At 44.0% G+C, this 20,234-nt stretch overlaps 1 protein-coding gene across 2 annotated transcripts in view; it reads right to left on the bottom strand.

Annotated features, from left to right (window-relative positions):
- ltk (leukocyte receptor tyrosine kinase) overlaps positions 1 to 20,234 on the bottom strand; it is a 68,329-nt gene that overhangs the window by 33,914 nt on the left and 14,181 nt on the right. For both annotated transcript variants that reach the window (XM_029713850.1, XM_029713849.1), the window contains exons 2-6: positions 8,176 to 8,265; positions 5,626 to 5,775; positions 5,138 to 5,366; positions 2,906 to 3,045; positions 2,659 to 2,799 (exon numbers count right to left, since the gene is read on the bottom strand). In XM_029713850.1, the coding sequence (XP_029569710.1) occupies positions 2,659 to 2,799; positions 2,906 to 3,045; positions 5,138 to 5,366; positions 5,626 to 5,775; positions 8,176 to 8,265 (750 nt within the window). The remainder of the gene's footprint in view (positions 1 to 2,658; positions 2,800 to 2,905; positions 3,046 to 5,137; positions 5,367 to 5,625; positions 5,776 to 8,175; positions 8,266 to 20,234) is intronic.

A 20,234-nucleotide genomic window follows, 5' to 3' on the forward strand; every position in this document is an offset into this window, starting at 1 on the left:
TCAACTGTGAGACCTTACATAGACAGGTGTGTGCCTTTCCAAATCATGTCCAATCAATTGAATTTACCGAAGGTGGACTCCAATCAATTTGCAGATTGGATGATCAATGGAAACAAGATGCACCTGAGCTCAATTTCGAGTCTCATAGCAAAGGGTCTGAATACTTATGTAAATAAGGTATTTCTGTTTTTATTTTTAATACATTTGCAAAAATGTCTAAAATCCTGTTTTTGCTTTGTTATTATGGGGTATTGTGTGTAGATTTCTGAGGATTTGTATTTATTTAATCCATTTTAGAATAAGGCTGTAACTAAAAACTTTGGAAAATGTCAAGGGATCTGAATACTTTCCGAAGCCACTGTATGTGATAAAGTATGGTCACATTTAATATGCTCTCTTAAACCTTCCCTTTGGAATGACTTTGATAGCAGCCTAGTAGTTTTGAAGTGGAGATCTCTCAACAATCATTCTCACGATAGCACATTGGTAACAGTCAGTGACAAATAGCTAAGCAGGGCTTGGTTAAAACCCTGGATGGGAGACCAAAGGGTAGCTGTAGGTATATCAATTCTCCAGTAGGAGGTGCTGCCCTGCCTGCTGTTTTTTTTCTGTTAGTGGATATAACGTTGAACAAATTAAACAAATGAAACATATTTTATGCAAGGTTTTTTCTATGTTTACATTTGGTTACCATGATGACATAATCCTGTGGTTGAAATTTCACCCTCAAAACAGTTTACGTTGATAACTTTTTTCAAATCCAATGTATTTCCCACGTAGATTCAACGTCACAATACGTTGACAAATGACGTTGAAACAATGGTGATTCAACCAGTTTGTGCCCAGTGTGCGGTTTGTTCTATGGTAACTTTAATACGCTGAAACTGTAGTTTTATATTCGTATGAGAGGGGTAAACATTCATGTTTGATATGCTAACGTTACTAGCTAGCATTGATAGCTAGCTGTTTTATTGTCTTGCAAACTACATTTAGCTAATGCGTGTACGAACAAAAAAATGAACCCACAATTCACGTGCTTGTGAATTGTTGCATTATTCAAGAGTGTACTATGGTTTAGCTGCATTATTCAGGAATGTAGCTTGCTAATATGTTTTAGAGGAAAAGTTGCTTGCATAGTTGAATAGCTTGCAAGCTTACTGGCTAGTCAGTACCAGTGGCTACTGTGATACTAATATTTACGGTAAATTTTGAGCTGCAGAACGAGAACGTCACATTGCCAGCCACAATGAAAAGTAAGGCAAGGCTGTAACGTACATTGAAAAGTTTATGTACATCAGTGGAGGCTTTTGAGGGGAGGACGGCTCATAGTAATGGCTGGAATGGAGTCAATGAAATAATATAAACCACATGTTTGATACCATTCCATATACTACATTCCAGGCATTATTATGAGCAGTCCTCCCCTCAGCAGCCTCCACTGATGTACATATTATGTCAATTGAAATCTTGTCACGCTGCCTCTCCTCAAATGTTTGTCAATGAGAATAGCCTCTTAATTACCTACTGGAGGTACAAGTTGTATTGTCCATGTCTGAACCATTCTTTGCATTGAATGTGTTTTGAGTGAGTGTTAAGAGGGCTTTTATGACTAATGGTGTTGACGTGAGCATTGATGCAAGGGCTGCAAGCGTTGATTGCTACCTTCATGTTGTCGCTAACTAATCAATTCCCTTTGTATACTTTCACAAAGCTGCCGTTTAAACGAGCATTTACATTCAAATACCAGCATTAATAATGGTATTTCAGTTCCAAGTGGTGTCTTGGAGAAACAGTACATGAATTAAACCCATAGAGAATGGTCCAAAGAAAAATATTAGCCTTAGTGGAAGGACTCTTTTGGCACATTTCTGTCTCTTAATGCAACGCCCATCTAGTGGTTGTTACACTTACAGAGAAGGAACTGGCTGAGACACACAGTAGAGAGAAGGAGAGCACTTACTGTTGGCTAATCCACTGCCTGCAGTGAAAGGATTAACAATTCATCATGGCCTTAAACTTTAATACAGTTAATGCAGGTGGCATGCACCCTGCCAGTGGTACCACACTCTGTCTTTGTGGCTTGTCACATCACTCTCGTCACTTCTAATTGCATTAATTTAATCCAATGAGAATACCCAACGCAAAAAAAGATGTGATTTAAGATGCTGAAACTCTTTTTCCTTTAGGCTTAGCTGTTTCAAACATAATCTGATCACTACCTTATAAGATTTACTTTGAAAAAAAACATTGTTTTGGTGAGGTTTAAAAAGAAAATCAAAGCTGGCAATGAATTATGGTAAAGGCCTATTTGAAATTTCAGAATGTTACAGAACTTATTCAGATTTCTCAAAGTATGAAGTTCGGATCAAAGATATACACATATTCGACAACATCTTTCTTGGAAAGATCAGATGCAAGTTACACATACATAGGGCCCAGAATTTGTCCTAGCCACATGATGACCATGAAAAATCTGGACCCTGAATTCAACGTCAGTAATGTCATTGTGACGTTGTTGCACTGTTGAAGCTGCTCTTAGGGATACTGCGAGATTCTGGCAATCAAGACATTTTTCTACTTTTCATCTGACTCTGGGTAAGGAGAAAAACTGCTTAATTGCCAGAATCTCGCAGTATCCCTTTAAGGCCTTAGACTCACCACAGATAAATCCCTCATCCTCCCCTAGGGGGCAGTCACTGTGGAAGTCACATACTCTCGTCTTGTCAATGCAGCCTCCTAGGTCACAGTGGAAAGAAGTGATCTCGTCACAGTCTGTGCCCAGCTGTAATTCATGGTGACCTGGAACAAGAAAGAGTTCACATTTAGTTTCCAGATTAGTTTCCGTAAAAATATCATAGCATTTTTATGTTTCTATTAACGTTCGGAGATGTAATTCAGAATTTACCCATGTCACAGTCTATGAGCTCCAGGGAGTCGAGGGCCAGAGTGCCCCTATCCTTCCCCAGGCAAGTGGAGTAGAGCAGGGTCACCTGGAAGGGCTCATCCACCTCTCCAATCACCGTCTCCAGCACCTCCCACTGGGCCCTGTTCCAAGCAAAGAGAGGGTTAACTGTGCATGTGTGTGTGGGTTGGCTCTTCTACGCTTGTGGGGACATAAAATCCCCAAAAAGTCCCCACAAGGATAGTAAAACAAGGAACATTCTCCCTTGTGGGGACATTTCCCACATCTTCATGAGGACAAAGGCTATTTTAAGCAGTACCCAAGCAACCATTATACTACACTTTATATTCTACTTAAAGATTATATTATGACATTTTAGATTTAGGTTTATACATTTCCCTCTCAACTGAAGTCAGCATAACATAATATATTATGTCCACCATCTCAACATCTGCTCATTTAACTATTTTTAAGTGCAATCTACAGTGCCACTTTTTGGGATGTCAATATGAATGTAATGTCTTTGTTTGTCATTTTGTCTAATCATTGCATGTTCCGTATGTTTTTACATCAAGGCCCACTTTAGAAACAAGTGTTTTAATGAATAATGTGCTATCCTCTGGGGACACATTGTACATATTTTTGTATATCTTTTGCCCAAATAAAATTAAATTCAAACTGTCTAGATTCCAGTCTTTCTTGACAACATATGTTCATATTTCATATTTCTGTTCATATTGGCTCTATGCTGTCTCTGCTCCTGCAGTACCATACAACAACCATCCCTCCACGTGAGGTTCCCTGAGCTCAATGACAGCACAGGAGCTAGGAGAGGTTCCCTGAGCCCCCCTCGCTGCATAGCATTGTAAAACACTTTCATTTGGAAATCCAGTAATTCTCAAATATCTTTATCTGAGACCTGTCAGAGAACCTAGAAGCGTAACACCACACCAATGGTTGGTAGAGCATGGTGTGTGCAACGCCAGGGTTGTGGGTTCGATTCCCACGGGGGCCAGTACAATTTTTGAATTTTTTTAAATGCATGAAATGTATGCATTCACTACTGTAAGTCGCTCTGGATAAGAGCGTCTGCTAAATGACTAAAATGTAAATGAGACCCCCAAACCCATTTTGGGAGGGAGCTAAATGGAATGTTTACATCGCCTTTCAAATCCAAGTTTAAACTCTAATTACATTTGTTTTTTTTACGATAGGTGCGCCTTTATTCAAGAATATTACATGAGATGCTCTTAAAAGCCCACTACTATTACTACCTCAGCTAATAGGTACAAATGTGTCTGCACATTACGGTGGGTGAGTGCTGAACATCATACAGTACTGTACATTCTGTGGAGAAAAAAAACTTGTCAAGCTGAAAGCTTTCATTCATTTATTCATTAATTCCATCTGTTTCTTCTATATTTCCACCCCTGTTTATACAGTATGCCTTGCTTCCAGTGGAGATTAAGGTGACCTGTCATCCCCAGTACTCACCATCTTACAGTCTGTGAGTTAAAACCTTTTTCATAATGGACAAGCACTCCATTACTCTCCAAATAAAGAGGCCAGGGTATAACCTTGTTGCATAGCCACAGCCCATCCCTCCACGCTACTGTCCAGGCCAATTAGATCCAAATTCCTTTTCAGGGTCTGCATTTGGAAACAAAATGCTTTTATCTGGTCCCAGAATGCCTGTGCCCAATATTAGATCAATATTAAGGACATTTGCCCAACAATAGTTACACAAAGATGATCTCTCTCCATGTCAAGGGATGCAGTGGTATTTCCATGCCATACTTAAAGCTTATTGTATGTCAAGTCCCTCTAGGCATCCCAAGAACCTTCACTTCAGTGCATTATAGCAGAATTATCCATGTATTTCTTAAAACAACCACTTCAATCCATCAACAGACTGAGTACCGTATAGTTACTAGCAGTGTTTCAATGCAATGCTGGCCCCTTTCTTTCACTACTGTATTAGGTGGATGTGTATAGAGTTCACCGCCAGATTTCATCACTAAGAACGTACTCAAGATACATTGTAGAGTACCGTAAGTACCGTAAGTAAGTTACATATGGATGCAGTGTAGAGCTAGTACTGCAAATGCTACTATTGTAGGCATACAAAATAGAAATTGTTGAGAAGTTGTGTGGAATGTTCAAGTGAACAAGCATACAATTGAAACATAAGAGGCTAAACATGAGCATAAAATCTAGTCATAAGGCCTTGCTGACCTGGTGCCATCTTGGGCTCTGCCACTGAGAGCTGTTGTGCTGATGACAGATGCTGAGTCGACTGGTTTCACTAAGACTGAGAGGTTTCCGGCGGTGGGCCCTGACTCAAAGCGGGCCAGCTGCAGATGGCACAGTGGACCACTACTGTAAACCACTGGACTAGTGATGTGGTATTCACACTTTCTAGATGCCCTGGAGGCAGCGGAGGCACTCAAAAGCAGGAAGTGACCTAGAAAGGGAGGGAACCAGACAATAATTTCCCAGAAGTAAAAAAAACAACAACTGTTGATTATAGAGCAAAACAACATTTTAAAAATGTGGCCCTTGTCTCTTGCCTGTTTTCCCAGCACTCAACACCATCTATCTAATGCCTCCATTACGTCTCTCTGAATATAGCATACTACACCATGCTCTCAGTGAGATAAAAGAAGTACCACATTAAAAGTGTGAGTGAAAAACACAATTTGTGACTGTGCTTCCTCCCTTACCATCAGAGCTCCCCTCCGAATGGTCGCTGACCGGTCTCATGGCCTGTGTGCTGGATCTGTGTTGCTGTGGTGACGTGACCCTCCAATCATATCTGATGCTGTGATTGGAGAAGATCCAGGAGCAAGGCGATTCAAAATCACAGGAGGTAACTGCAGGAGTGAGGATAAAGAGTTCCATTAGGTCTGAGACTGACTCTACGGACCTGCCACACATTCTTGCTCAACATTGGCCACTGTAACTGTATGATACCATTTACATTGTACTGTATTCATTGACGTCAACATGGAATTCAAGAGGGAGACTACATCTGAAATAGATTTGTAATCAAATGAGTTGACAGTATTTATACAAATTAATGAAATGGAGACACAACCCAGGGAAATAATTATCCTTATCTGATGCCAATTTAGGCCAACATGGCATCCTGCTTCAGAAGTATGACGAGATTTTTTTTTATTTTACTAGGCAAGTCAGTTAAGAACAAATTGCCCTATGGGACTCCCAATCACAGCCAGTTGTGATACAGCCCAGGATCAAACCAGGGATCGATTCAGGGTCTGTAGTGACACCTCTAGCACTGAGAAGCAGTGCCTTAGACCACTGAGCCACAGCTCCTTTACTGTGTACTCCACTCCACCAATAGTTCCTTTACATGAGAAGAAGAAACTCAAAATGCCCATGGGTGAAATTAGCAGAAATTAACCAAATCTCAGGGCAATTATCATTTGAAACCATTATGGTTACAGTAAATTAGCTAAAGTATAGACTTCATCTTCAAGGACAGCATAGAATTGGAGCGATAATCTCATGATCGCTGACACGTCCTCGGTACAGTTACCACAGTTTGTGGGCATTACTGTTTCTACTGTAATTCTGAACACATTCAGACAAGCAATGCAGTGAGCCACATAATTGGTCGCCTCACAGGGGTCAGCGACATTTTCCACTCATACCAAAGGAGCTCTCCGACATGCATCATCTGAGAGCACATTTACCAGACTCCGATAATGGCAATACGCAGACAGCTCTGCCTACCTCCAAGAACAGCACATACAGCATATTCAGTAGAAAATGTCTATTTAGTTTGCCATTGAAAACTTTTTATAAAGCATCTCTGAGCCTTAACAAAATGTCATCATTAAATATCAAATCCAAATAAAATTGTATTTGTCACATGCCTTGTAAACAATAGGTGTAGACTAACAATGGAATGCTTATTTATAGGCCCTTCGCAACAATGCAGAAATAATACAAGATGAGGAATAAAAACACAATATGTAACGATAACCTGGCTATATACACGGGGTACCAGTACCGAGTCGATGTGGAGGGGTACGAGGTAATTGTGGTAGATATGTACATATAAGTGACTAGGCAACAGGATAGATAATATGATAGTAAACAGTAGCAGCAGCATATGTGATGAGTCAACAGAGTTATTGCAAAAAGGGTCAATGCAGATAGTCTGGGTAGCTATTGGTTAACTATTTAACTAACTCTTTAGTGTCTGGAGTCTGCTACACTCACACAATCATGCACAAATTACTCATGTCAGTACATATTCAGTACAGTTTCTTCTCAGCAACCAGAATTGACTAAAATGACCTTAGAAACCCTGCTTAGTGTTTGGAGCTGTTATTGTCCGTTTCAGACTAATTCCATTTGCGCTTGAAATGACCTAAAGTGTAGTGCTGGAGATATCTAGCCTTTCTCCAATAAGACACCAACAAGACAATTCAAAAGCATTTCATAGTTCAAACTAAGAACGCTGCTTCGTGACTGATGAAGCTAGTCATTTGTGAACGATCAGACATTGAAACAACTCCATTATCAGCAGAAGACCAGGGAATGTCAGTCTGGAAGAGGAAAATATACATTTTTAGGGGCTCCATAACTGGCATGGGGAATCTAACCAAGTGAATGTGTGAGGGTCCTGAATGAGTGAAACCATTAATAAGAAAGCCATTCCTCCTACTGGAAGTGGTTAGGTGGAAAATGTAATATATATTTTTTTTTATTGCAATGCAGATTGATGGGTTACTATAAATGAATAAACAAGGCAGACGAGGCTTTTTGTGTTAAACTCCATTTCAAGAGGGTCTTCATTTAATGAACAAACAAGACTGACAACGCAATGCTTTTGACTTCAGACTGTGTCACGTTTATATAGTTAAAGATGTTGCAAATCAAAATGAACACATTACCAATGTTGTAAAAGCTGTCACAAACACTGCATTAGATTAGTGCTTTCAATGGTTTAATTCACTCTCTGCAGACCACTCAGACTACTGACTACCTAAGAGAAACGGCAGCCCTATAAGGCAAAACAATGAATAACCACAGACACCTGAGCCTTAATGTCCCTGACACACATGACCATTAATGACACTTAATAGGTTCCATACACACTTTTGAATATTTCACTAACGATATGGGAGAGGATTCTATGTGACCGTGTCAATAGCGTCAATAAGTCAATAATGAATTCTTCTCCTGGTCTGCTAATGACAAACAGCTTGCTGTGGCTGTGTCTAAGTGAATAGTCTTACTTTGGCTCTCGTCCTCAGGCCTCAAGTGATGGGGGAACATGAAGTTCTCCTCCAGGGACTTGTCCAGTAAAGCATGGCTGGAGCTGCTTACTGAGAGAGAGAAAGAGAGAGAGAGGAACATGTGGTTAGATGATTGCTGTTATTGACTGTGTGTCCCGACACCAGAGGATAGGTGGCTTACTCAAGTGTTCTCTGATGAGGCCTTTACATATAAATTGCACTCAGACATGTTGAATATAAATGTAGCAGATTAATGTGGCCAAATGCTTGATGTTTTTGTTGTCCTACAGTTTCAATAATGAATCTGAAGCCCACAAAAGATAATTGCTTGTCATATAACCTTGGGAAGGATCAATTTGAGTTCACAACGAGTTGTTGTCGCCGACGCATTTGAACAAGATGTTTGTAAAAGGTGAGTTTGTGCTGTAATAACATGAGGTTCATAACATTTAGAAGGCATTATTAACAGCTTATAAATCCAAAACTCAAGAGGTACAGTATAGTATTACGACTTGAGCACAATTACCTAACATTACTTTAGAATACATTTGTTTACATGGGCTGAAGTTAACAATCTGTTAACAACATGGCTTGAGTTCTACACAATAACCAAAAAGGGTTATTAAAAACTCCTTTGCCCTGTTTGAAATTGGCACACACTGCTTTGGACAGTAGTATCAAAGTAGATCAACTATCGGTACTATTAGATTAAGCTCTGTTTTGAAATAAGTCATTTTTATGGAACTCATTTTTTTAATAGCCCAATTTAGCTCTCATGAAAAACAGGGACAATAAGTTCAATTCAAGGTAACCATTACAGAACAGCTCAGAACCTTCTCTCTGGATTGCCATACAGTATATTGAGTCCTCGCATTGTAATATACATTATTATCACCACTTTTGATTAAACACAACCCCTGTCTTCGGGCCTGTTTTAATCTTGGCAATAAAACCTCCACTTGTTTATAGAGGATGGAACATTAAGATATGCATCTTAATCGTATTAGTTAGGAATGCCTCCTCCCTGAATCTGTCTGTCCTTAGATTTCAATAACATCAGCTGAACTTAATTATCAAGTAATCCCTTTGGCTACGGCTTGTCCACACTTACTCAGTTAAATGAGGGTGGAGGGGATCAGGCTTGAATTTATACATCCTGGTCAGTGAGATTTACATGAAAATAAAACACTTGGAAAAACAAATTCTGGAAAGCATATATAAATGCCTTTTAATCTTCTACCACAGGAAGCATACAAGGCAATCCGGGATCTCAAGGCAGCTAGGTTTTCAGAATGTGTTAAAAAGAAAATATATATAAATAAACTATTCACAGAAGAGCCATAAACAAGATCAGGCAGCAGAGAATATTGCAAGTGTGAGAGCTCTGTTTTACGAAGGTACATACAGTAGGCCTACATTACAGTAGTTCCACAGAGTGAGAGGCAGCAGAATAAGAATACCAGCAAGAATATCTATGCAAACAGCATTAGAGTTGCCTCATACACAGCCCACAGAAAACACTCCTCTCCCAAACACTCTATTTTATATGCATCATGTTATTTCTGAACAGGGTGCAACATCAGCACCGTTACAGTAAACCCTTAGAGGCTTAGGAATTCTAACACAAAGACCTGAATAAAGCCCTACTCAAGTTTCCTGATCCCTCTGACTCAAGGTTCCAGACTACCGACACATCTCTGACTCGCCAAACAGGAACTCAGCCGAAGTGATTGAAACAATTCAAATGTGTATAAACAGATTAATTATAGACAACAAGCCCAATTCAAAACAACGATTGACGAATTTGAACTACAAAGTCACACAAAAATAAACTGGACATGACAGTTTTAGCTCAGTGGAGTAGAGGGCCGGAAACAGGACACAACGCCAACAATCAGAGCCCTGGGGGTTGATGGACAAATCATGTGACACACCCCACGGTTCAATTAGGATCAACACACACTAATAGGAATAGGGGTTTTCACTGGGGGTCAGCATAACTCAACCTCACAAGTCTGGACAAAAGAGACAATAAAAATAAGCCAATACTAGTATCGCGTCATTCTAAAGATTGACGCCTGTATGAAAAGCTCACATGACAATAGACAGTCTGTATGTTGCCAGATGCTGAAGAAAAACATACGAGACATGGCCATGATTGTGAAATTGAATTATAAAAAAGCAGCTCGCTAGATGATGTAGGCTGTAACTATATTGGGTAAGATGCCATTTTTAATATTCTATAAAAACAGATGTTTCACTGCAAACACTAACATATTTTCTCAGCTTAGATGCCATTAGATGCCTTATTTGCCGTTTGTCACACCAGCCTTCGCTATGGCTCCCCCACCTGTCCAGCTCAGGCGTTAGGCGTCGACGGCCTTCTAGCTGCTGCTGAACCTACTGCTGGCAAACGCCCTTCACTCATCAACCCCGGACTTGTCTCGTCATCATTACACACACCTGGTTCCAATCCCCACTCTATCACTGTATATATTCTCCCTCTGCCATTTGTCTTCGTCGGTCATTGTAAATGTTACTTGTTTTCCTGAGAGGAATCTCTCCTACTATTTCCTCTACTATTTCCTGAGTACTTTATATTTTGCACTTTGTGTTCGCCCTGGGCCTTTTTGTATATGAACATACATTTTGAGCACAACAACATTTGGTTTTCGTCACACTTTGATCTATGGTGCTTAATAAATACATTTAGTAGTTCTAAACCTGTGACTGCCTCCTGCCTACTCCTATCTACACCAGTGACAGAATAACCGACCCAAGAAAACAGGAAGCAGCAGGACATCCCGACCTCTCGGCTGTAGGAGCAAAGCTCCACCACCACGACTGGTGCCTGGAGCGCCTCGGGACTGCCATGGACGAGGTGCTCCGGGCCATACGCCAACTGCAGGCTACACCACCACCTTCCCAGCTCCCCGCGGTCGTTCCAGCCACCCCACCACCATCTACATCCCCTAGTCCGATAGGCAACGTCCACCTGCCCCTCCCGGAGGGGTTTGACGGCCCCCTAGCTCATTGGAGGGGGTTTCTCCTGCAGTGTGACCTCCACCTTGTCCGTCATGCCGGGATGACCTCCGAGAGGGACAAGGTGGCCTTGGTGATCTCGGTGCTGACAGGCCGGGCTCTGGAGTGGGCGCACGTCGTCTGGGAGAGGGACGGACCAGAAGTGCAGTCCTATGAGCGCTTCCGTGCCGTCTTCGACCACCCTACAGAGGGCCGAGAGGGAGGTGAGCATCTCCTCCGTATACGCCAGGGGTACAAGACAGCGTCGGAGTATGTTCTGGATTTACGGACGGCGGCTGCGTCCGCTGGCTGGAACGACCAGGCCCTGTTGACAGTTTTCCGCAGCGGGCTACAGTCGGACATCCAGACCAAGCTGGCCTGTCGCGATGAGGACCTCACGCTGGACCAGCTCATCGCCATGACCATCCGCCTGGATAATCTCCTGCAGTGCCCTTCGCCGCCCATCCCGGGGGTTTGGGTCTCTCCCAGGAACCTCCAGCGAGATTGAACCCATGGAGGTGGGCACGACGCACCTTCCCCCTGAGGAACGCCAACAGCAATCTCAACAGGGTCTCTGCTCCTACTGCGGGGAGTCGGACCACCCCTGGAACACTTGTCCCAGAAGGAGAACCAGGTGATTAAGCGACAGGCCGAGGAGCACTCCTGCACCTTCCCAGGTAGGCGAGGACGTGCCTTGCTCCTCTCTGTCCACCCAGCCCGTCCTTCTCCCTGTCACCTTCCCTGACTATCCTGGCCCCCCACTGAGTCCTGCCCTAGTGGACTCAGGTGCTGCAGGAAATTTCCTACACCGGCGAGTGGCCTTATCATTACGCATTCCTCTAGTCCCTTTTCAACTCCTATCCCAGTACTTGCCCTAGACAACTGTCCCCTAGGAACAGGACTGGTGCGCCAGACCATGATTCCCATTTCCCACACAGTTACTCACAACCACCTTAAACTCAGTTTTAGGTTTCAGGGGAGGTGTCTCTGTGTCAATCTGTGCCACCTCCGTGGAAACCACCCATGTCCCTATCCCGATGGAGTACTGGGACCTACAGGTGGCCTTTTCGAAGACTTGTGCCACGTGCCTGCCCACACATTGCCCATTGGACTGCACTATCAACCTACTGTCTGGTTCTAACCTCCTGCGGGGGCACATCTATCCTCTCTTGCATGCAAAGACCGAAGCCATGGAGGCCTATGTCCAGGAGGCACTGGCCCAAGGATTAATTTGTCCGTCCACCTCTCTGGCCGCCTGCAACTTCTTTTGTGTGAAGAAGGAGGGAGGTCTCCGCCCCTGTATCGATTACCGGACACTGAGTAAAGCAACTGTTATATTCAGTTATCCCCTGCCTCTCATACCCACTGTGATCGAACAGATGCACGGTGCTAAGTACTTTACTAGATTGGATTGACCCAGTGCCTACAACCTGGTGCACATCAGAGAGGGGATGAATGGAAGACCGCCTTCAGCACCAGCACTGGGCACTACGAATACAGGGTAATGCCCTACAGCCTGACAAATGCACCCTCACCCGTTCAGCACTGCGACAGGAGCCCTCACCTGCCCACTGTCCCGAGGGGCGTATCTACATGCCGTCTGATGTGCGGGACTGTCTCCTCGCCTGGGCACACACAGCACTTTCGGGGCACCTGGGTATAGCCCATACTATCGACTGTCTCTCCGCCAAGTACTGGTGGCCCACCTTGGCCTGGGACGTCCGGGTTTAAGTCTCTTCCTGCTCGACCTGCGCACAGAGCAATACACCTAGACACCTCCCCTATGGCAAACTCCACCCGCTGCCGGTTCCACAATGACCCTGGTCCCATCTCTCCGTGGACTTTGTCACAGACCTTCCTCCCTCAGAGGGGCACACCACCATCCTGGTTGTTGTGGACCGGTTTTCCAAAACCTGTCTGGTCTCCCTACGGCCCTGCAGACCGCGGAGACTCTCTTCTCTCACGTCTCCAGCACTACGGGATCCCGGAGGACATCATGTCTGACCATGGTCCTCAGTTCACCTCCCGTGTCTGGAAGGCTTTCGTGGAAAGACTGGGGCTCATGGTCAGCCTCACCTAAGGATACCGTCCCCAATCAAATGGGCAGGGGGAAAGGGTATATCAGGAACTGGGTAGGTACCTTCGTACTTCGTAGTTACTGTCAGGACCGGCCAGGGGAGTGGGCTGCGTTTCTGCCTTGGGCAGAATACGCACAAAACTCCCTCCGTCACTCCTCCACTAACCTCACACCCTTTCAGTGTGTTCTAGGCTATCAGATCAAGGTTCCTGCGGTGGAAGATTGGTTCTGTCACACCAGCCTTTGCTTTGGCTCCCCCTCCTGTCCAGCTCAGGCGATCGGCAATAATCGACAGCACCATGGTGAACAAAGGGCACATATACGCAAATACAATCGGTGGGAATAGGGGCCAGGTGTGCGCAATGAAAGTTCCAGAGGGATCCGTGACAATTGAGATTGCCTGCAATGACAACAAGCTCAGTCCGATGATGCTGTGACACACTGCCACAGACCATGACGGACCCTCCACCTCCAAATCGATCCCGCTCCAAAGTACAGGCCTCGGTGTAACGCTCATTCCTTGGGCGAGAAGCGCGAATCCGACCATCACCCCTGGTGAGACAAAACCGCAACTCGTCAGTGAAGAGCACTTTTTGCCAGTCCTGTCTGGTCCAGAGATGGTGGGTTTGTGCCCATAGGCAACGTTGTTGCCGGTGGTGTCTGGTGAGGACCTGCCTTACAACAGGCCCTCAAGCCCTCAGTCCAGCCAATTGCGGACAGTCTGAGCACTGATGGAGGGATTGTGTGTTCCTGGTGTAACTCGGGCAGTTGTTGTTGCCATCCTGTACCTGTCCCGCAGGTGTGATGTTCAGATGTACCGATCCTGTGCAGGTGTTGTTACACATGGTCTGCCACTGCGATGGCGATCAGCTGCCCGTTCTGTCTCCCTGTAGCGCTGTCTTAGGCGTCTCACAGTACGGATATTGCAATTTATTGCCCTGGCCACATCTGCAGTCCTCATGCCTCGTTGCAGCATGCCTAAGGCACGTTCACGCAGATGAGCAGGGACCCTGGGCATCTTTCTTTTTGTGTTTTTCAGAGTCAGTAGAAAGGCCTATTTAGTGTCCTAAGTTTTCATAACTGTGACCTTAATTGCCTACCGTCTGTTAGCTGTTAGTGTCTTAACGACCGTTCCACATGTTCATGAATTGTTTATGGTTCATTGAACAAGCATGGGAAACAGTGTTTAAACCCTTTACAATGAAGATGTGTGAAGTTATTTGGATTTTTATGAATTATCTTTGAAATACAGGGTCCTGAAAAAGTGACGTTTCTTTTTTTGCTGAGTGTATATACAAATACAATCAGTTGGAATAGGGGCCAGGTGTGCACAATGAAAGTTCCAGAGGGATCCGTGACAGGTTCGCCCTGTGACTTTTTGTTTTTGAAGATATATTTTGAGCACAACAGCGTTTGGGTTTTGTCCCGCTTTGATTCTATGGTGCTTAAAAATAAATTCAGTAAACCTGCGACAGCCTCCTGCCTACTCCTCTCTATACCAGTGACACCATTTGCCATTTGGCTTCAAAATAAAGCAATTGTTGGTTCAATTTAACAATTGGCATCTTTTATTGAAAACACTAAAATGCATAAATTGATGTTTACTTTGGGGACGTTGGCTTCTTCGCTAGCTACTGACTATCAAATGAAGCAAAGATGTTTCCAGAGTAAGGGATTGTTTGACTGTTTAACGTCACATGTGCGGTTGAAAGCTGAGATGACGCCGTAAGATTGCCTCTAAAAATGTAACAAAATAAAAATATATTCAATCATCAGGATATCTGGTCATCTTCAGAAATACAAGGAATGGATGACCTGGGTTCATAACCTCCCTGCCGTGCTCCACATTTAGTTCAACTTCAAAGGTAGCGCCTGGTGTACCGTGCACGCACTACAAAAACCCCACACTTGGTAAAAAATGTGAAATGTTTACTCTTGATAACAGCCTTTTGTGTACGTTTGAGCGATTTGAATTGTTTGCATGTGTTCCATTTCACCTCACACCTTTCATCCTCTGAGATCTGCGAAAAAGAACAAACACCTGCAGTAAAACATTGAAATTGTCACACAAAATGGACTTGAAAGATATTTAGTTCAGGGAACACTGTAGCTTACAGTACATTCTCACACTGTGGCGTTTTGCTCATTATATTTTCAGTCTTTTTTTCTTTCCAAGGGTTCCAGTACATAGTGGATTATGATAAGGTAATACATCAGTACGAGGCTATTTCAGATATTTCCAAATTGTATTCTGACCAAAAGGGTGCCCAAAACGTATAATACTTGATATCATCTGTAGGAAAATGAACTCATTCACAGAAAAGGTCTTTAGAAGGGAGCAATTTATTTGCAATGTTGTTTTAATGAAATCCATATCCAAATCCTAAGGCATGGTTTGTTGTAGAGGGACATCAACTAGAATCAATGGTCTGCATCATTCCCAACGGACACCAGTTTACATCCTGTTTAAGTCATGCACTGTCTATTCATGCAGAAACGCCTAAACATATCAGATGTCTCACACATGTTGGTGTTAAAAGCTCTGCAGGATGTACAGGAGCTGGTGCTGTACCCACTGAGAGGGGATGTCCAGAGGGATAGACTAATAATAAATCTTTGGCAGTGCATGGGCAATTTACTGACGCTAAAAGGCATAAACCATGGCGCTATTCTTCCAATGGACCATTGAATGCCTGTCACAGTGATACAACTCACTCATCATCACCATCTTTCCTAAGTCACCAGAAAAGCAACATACAAAGCTATGAAGTTATTTACTGACTTGAAATAGTGGGAACTGGAAACTAAAACCAGCACAACAACAAAAAACTATCAAGACAGTCAATTTACTATCAAGGCAACAAAAAAAGCTCTGGTAGAGAAAGAGCCGAAAATCATATCACAATGTTCTGAGCATCAGCCTTGCCTTTTTCTAATCTATTTTACGAAAGTTCAATCAGGAAGGCTGGCCTGAATGCTCATTTAACTTCATCCAGTAGGCTTAACATAATTCACTTTGTTTCCTTTTCTACGGGTATATTGGGAATGAATACAAATGTATCATCATCAACATAGCGTCTTGCTTCTTCTCCTCTTTCCTATTAGCCATGTGTGGAATGTTTTTCACCTATTTACCTCATAGCCTTTAAGCACGGCACAATAATGCACATTCATCACGCTTGCTGTTTAACCTACGGGCTCACTCTTGCAATTAGCACCTTCCTCTCTCTCAACCAATGGGCTTAAATCTTGGGATGTATTTAAATGTCAACCTACGCTCGTTCTCTCACTTTCTCACTTTTCGACAACCATCCACCTCCTCACCACCACCAGCTATAATAACCTTAAGGCCTGTCATCAGCGGGGGAAAGGAGTTCCAATGATGGAAGCCAGCAGACCCGCATAGGGCTACCTGCCATCACATCATCTGGCTCCGAGGATCTTCCCTTGGAGACAAGACCATTCCCCAAACCATTTATTCAAATGTCATAATGTATTCCGTCATTGTTGTTCATTCAGTTAAGCCTGTACTCGATTGAATTAGCTGATGGTCCAAGTAGTAGTCTTCATTTAGCCAATAACTACTGCTTTGATGAACGTAACAAGACCTGCCAAATGGAATCTTCATTATTCACAAAGGAATGTTTCTGTAGTGATGTGGCTGTCACGACTTCCGCCGAAGTCGGTCCCTCTCCTTGTTCGGGCGGCGTTCGGCGGCCGACGTCACCGGCCTTCTAGCCATCGCCGATCCACTTTTCATTTTCCATTTGTTTTGTCTTTGTTTTACACACCTGATTTCAATTTCCAATTACATATTCATTATTTAACCCTCTGTTTTCCCCATGGTTTTTGTGCATGTTTGTTTTATGTATTTCGGTCCTTTTGTGTGGGTGTCACGTCCTGACCAGTATAGGGGTTATTTTGTTATTGTAGTTTGGTCAGGACGTGGCAGGGGGTATTTGTTTTATATGGTTCGGGTTGTATGTGTATGTAGAGGGGTGTTTGGTTTATGTATTCCGGGGTTTTTTGTATTGTTCTATGTTAGTATAGTTCTATGTTCTGTCTAGTCTATTGTAGTTCTATGTTTAGTTTATTGGGGTTGGACCTTCAAGTGGAAGCAGCTGGTAATCGTTGCTTCTGATTGAAGGTCCTATAATTAGGAGTTTGTTTTCATGGGGGTTTTGTGGGAGGTTGTTCTTGTTTTGCTGTATGTTGCCTTCAAGACTGGTTTTTCATCGTTCATCGTTTTGTTGTTTTTGTTTGTTAATAAGTGTTTACATTAAAAGTTCATTATGAGCACTCAACCCGCTGCGCCTTGGTCCATTCCTCACAACGAACGTTACAGTGGGCTTGGTATTTACTACATGGAATGTATATTATTGAGTAAAGTTACTTTTATTACTCATCTCTGCTGTCCTGCGCCTGACTCCTCTGCACCAGCTACACCCAGACCATTACAGAAACACGCACCACGAAATGGAGATAGCAGGAGCAGAAAAAAACCATTTCGATTTCGCTCGGTGTGCGGCTAGTGCAAGGCCCCTAGGCACTTGCCCAGAGGGAAGTTACAGCCCTTACCCGTTCCACAACGGCCGTGGTTGCACCTATCGGTGGATTTCCTCACGGATCTTCCTCCCTCACAGGGGAACACCACGATCCTGGTCGTTGTGGATCGGTTCTCTAAGTCCTGCCGTCTCCTTCCTTTGCCCTGTCTCCCTACAGCCCTACAGACTGCGGAGGCTCTGTTTACACACGTCTTCCGGCACTACGGGGTGCCTGAGGATATAGTGTCTGATCGAGGTCCCCAGTTCACGTCAAGGGTCTGGAGGGCATTCATGGAGCGTCTGGGGGTCTCGGTCAGGCTTTCACCCCGAGAGTAACGGGTAGGTGGAGAGAGTAAACCAGGATGTGGGTAGGTTTCTGCGGTCTTATTGCCAGGACCGGCAGGGGGAGTGGGCGGCACCTTGGCATCAGAGCCAGATCGAGGCTCCTGCGGTGGACGAATGGTTTAAGCGCTCGGAGGAGACCTGGGACGCCGCTCATGTGCACCTGCAACAGGCCGTGAGGCGTCAGAAGGCGAGCGCCGATCACCACCGCAGCAAGGCCCTGGTGTTCGCACCGGGGGATCGGGTCTGGCTCTCGACCCGAAACCTGCCCCTCCGCCTGCCCTGCCGAAAGCTGGGAAGTCCCGAGGAGACTGAACGAGGTTTGCTACAGGTTACAGCTTCCCCCAGATTACCGTATTAACCCCTCGTTCCATGTGTCTCTCCCCGGGCCGGTGGTGGCTGGTCCACTCCAGGAGTCTGAGGTGCAGGAGGTTCCTCCGCCCCCTCTGGACATCGAGGGGGCTCCAGCGTATGCTGTTCGAGCCATACTTGGCTCGAGGCGTCGGGCGAGGGACCTTCAGTACCTCGTGGAGTGGGAGGGGTACGGTCCGGAGGAGAGATACTGGGTGCCGGTGGAGGACGTTTTGGACCCTTCGTTGCTGTGGGATTTCCACCGTCTCCATCCGGATCGCCCTGCGCCTCGTCCTCCGGGTCGTCCCCGAGGTCGGTGTCGACACGTGGCTCCTGTCACGACTTCCGCTGAAGTCGGTCCCTCTCCTTGTTCGGGCGGCGTTCGGTGGTCGACATCGCCGGCCTTCAAGCCATCGCCAATCCACTTTTCATTTTCCATTTGTTTTGTCTTTGTTTTACACACCTGATTTCAATTCCCAAATACATGTTAATTATTTAACCCTCTGTTTTCCCCATGGTTTTTGCGCGTGTTTGTTTTATGTATTTCGGTCCTTTTGTGTGGGTTTGGTATTTACTACATGGAATGTATATTATTGAATAAAGTTACTTTTATTACTCCTTTTATTGCGCCTGACTCCTCTGCACCAGCTACACCCATACCGTTACAGAGTTTGGTGCTGATCCAACACACTTCCTTCAAACACGTTGAACCACAAGGGTATACTTTATCACCATTTAAAGAAAACACGGAGGGATGAGACTCCCATGAGCTTAAAATAGGAAGTAACTCCTGGACATTGGGCTCCCTTGTAAAAATAGATTAACGATTTGATTCCAAGTGTAATCCTTTTCTATTCTAAAATGTTATGATACTTTATATTGTGTATCCATCCATACTTAGGGACTCGTACAATACAGCTTCAGCATCAATATAATATCTACAGTATGATCTGACTCAGAGCCATTAGTGTCCTCCTAAGTGAAGCAGTTATGTTTGACCTTGAATTCAAACCAGCTCCAGAGGCTAAGGAGTATCTTGGAAGAAGAGGAGACAGACAGTGGAGTCACTGATAAACAGAGCAGCACATGTGTTGAAAGCACATCTGTTCAACACATCTGTTCTCTTCATTAGAAGTGCTTGACATTCATTAGGTTCCAGGACAGTGAAACCGCACAGCGCTCTTCACCAAGCCTGTCAACAGGAATGTTTTCCTCATTAACCGAAGGCTTCCGCATTCCTGTCATATTATATAGAGCTGAGATAAAGCAGTTCTGTTCCTTACCCTGTATAGAGTTAATCATGATCAAATATAACAAGGGAGTATGTCCTGCAGTCAACTTCCTTCAAACACTATACTATACATTAGTGGAATGAAAACAGGTTAACATGGCTCTTCCTGACTGGTATCCATTCAGGGAGGAATATTGCCCTTTTCATTTATTCCACTATAGCAGGGAGACTGACAAAGTCCAGCAACTTAACTGGTCAGCCTATTTTAATTAGGTCTACTCGGTTAGTCTGTGACTGGTACTAGATTTACTATGGTTACAGACTTAAGTAACTCTGGAGTCAACCAAAAACTTATTTGCTGAAACTCATTGTTCTAAGAGATGAGGAAGATGTCAATCTGACGAATTCAAGCCCTATTAACAGGAAGTTAGAGCAGGTTTTTAGACATAGAGAACCAAACCTATGATAACAGAACATTGAATTCCAAAACATT

The sequence above is a fragment of the Salmo trutta genome, chromosome 25 (genome assembly GCF_901001165.1).
Source record: "Salmo trutta chromosome 25, fSalTru1.1, whole genome shotgun sequence".
Taxonomy (NCBI): domain Eukaryota; kingdom Metazoa; phylum Chordata; class Actinopteri; order Salmoniformes; family Salmonidae; genus Salmo; species Salmo trutta.